This window comes from Rhinopithecus bieti, unplaced genomic scaffold (assembly GCF_001698545.2).
Source record: "Rhinopithecus bieti isolate Rb0 unplaced genomic scaffold, ASM169854v2 scaffold_42612, whole genome shotgun sequence".
NCBI lineage: Eukaryota > Metazoa > Chordata > Mammalia > Primates > Cercopithecidae > Rhinopithecus > Rhinopithecus bieti.
Genome location: NW_016817187.1, coordinates 1 through 1716, shown reverse-complemented (window position 1 = coordinate 1716; position 1716 = coordinate 1). Strand labels below are relative to the sequence as shown.

Genomic DNA, 1716 nt, shown 5'->3' with positions numbered 1-1716 from the left:
GACTGTCTTTAAGTTTTTTTTTTTTTTTTTTTTTTTGAAACAGAGTCTCAATCTGTCACCCAGGCTAGAGTGCAGTGGTGTGATCTGGACTCACTGCAACCTCCGCCTCCCGGGTTCACTCCATTTTCCTGCTGGGTAGCTGGGACTACAGGCGCCTGCCACAACGTCCGGCTAATTTTTGTGTGTGTGTTTTTGGTAGAGACGGGATTTCACTATGTTAGCCAGGATGGTCTCGATCTCCTGACCTCGTGATCCGCCCACCTTGGCCTTCCAAAGTGCTGGGATTACAGGCATGAGCCACTGTGCCCGGCCAACTCTTTTTTTTTTTTTTTTTGAGACGGAGTCTCACTCTGTCACCCAGGCTGGAGTACAGTGGTGTGATCTTGGCTCACGGCAACCTCTGCCCCCCGATTTCAAGCAATTCTTCTGCCTCAGCCTCCCAAGTAGTTGGGATTACAGGCGTCTGCTACCACGCCTGCCTAATTTTGTATTTTTAGTAGAGACGGGGTTTCACCATCTTGGCCAGGCAGTTGCTGAACTCCTGACCTCATGATCCACCCACCTCAGCCTCCCAAAGTGCTGGGATTACAGGCATGAGCCACAGTGCCCTGCCAACTCTTTTTAATTTAAGAAGAATTTAACTCTTTAAGTGATCTTCTTAAATTCACCTGGTTTTGTGCAAGGATTACAAGTGATGATTTAGCAGAATTATCATATAGAAAGAGAAACTAGAGAGATCGAAATCCAGCCCTGGTTACACCCCTGCCATTGTGTCAAATTGCATTGATTGTTCTAAACTTAGTTCCAGATCCTGTGACTTTTTGTTTGTTTGTTTTCCTTGGCTGTCTGATATGTCATCACTCCATCCATCTTTCCCCCTTAGCCTCAATGCTGGGATTGTTGTTAGCAGGTGGATAAGAATCTACACTTGGGGTGGGTGCAGTGGCTCATGCCTGTAATCCTAGTATTTTGGGAGGTCAAGGTGGGAGATCGCTTGAGACCAGGAGTTCGAGATCACCCTGTCCAACATAATGAAACCCTGTCTCTATTAAAAATACAAAAAAAAAAAAACAACCAAAAAATTAGCCAGACGTGGTGGCGCACTACTGTAATCCCAGCTACTTGGGAGGCTGAGGCAGGAGAATCACTTGAAACCAGGAGGTGGAGGTTGCAGTGAGCCGAGAGCACGCAAACTGCACTCCAGCCTGGGCGACAGAGTGAGACGCCGTCAAAAAAACAAACAAAAAAAAAGAATCCACACGCAGGTGTGTCTGCCCCAGGGCTTGCTCCTGAGCACTGCGCTGCCTCTCCCGTGCTTGTAGCTCATGAGCATTTCAAATCAATTCTCTTCTGATTCCTATAAGGACCTACGCACAGGGAGTGACATTCTTCTCGTATTCTTCAGGATGTTAATTCTCTGACCCAGACAGATTAATTGATTTTAGGATCAGAAAGCTATTAAGTGGCAGCATAGGGGCTTGACACTTTGACTTCTGGCTTCCAGTGTCCTAATTTTTTTCCTACATGTTGTATCTTTTAGAAAAATTTATGTAGGAAGTTCTGTCATTCGTTTATATAATACGTTAATTTGGTGTTTACTTTATAAAACAGTGCCAGAGATTTTCTTTTATTGATTTGTGTTGGGTTTTTTTCCTTCCTGCAGAAAAAAGAGCCAGTGGAAGATGATGAGTCTGTCCCAGAGAATGTGTTGAATTT

General features: G+C 44.9%; 1 protein-coding gene across 1 annotated transcript in view; it reads left to right on the top strand.

Annotated features, from left to right (window-relative positions):
• The window catches only part of SARS1 (seryl-tRNA synthetase 1), a gene marked incomplete at its 3' end in the record, with an annotated part of 15788 nt that extends 14077 nt beyond the window's left edge, over positions 1-1711 (top strand). The window contains exon 3 of the mRNA XM_017855930.1: positions 1664-1711. Within this exon, the coding sequence (XP_017711419.1) occupies positions 1664-1711 (48 nt within the window). The remainder of the gene's footprint in view (positions 1-1663) is intronic.
• Between the last annotated feature and the right edge of the window lie 5 nt (positions 1712-1716).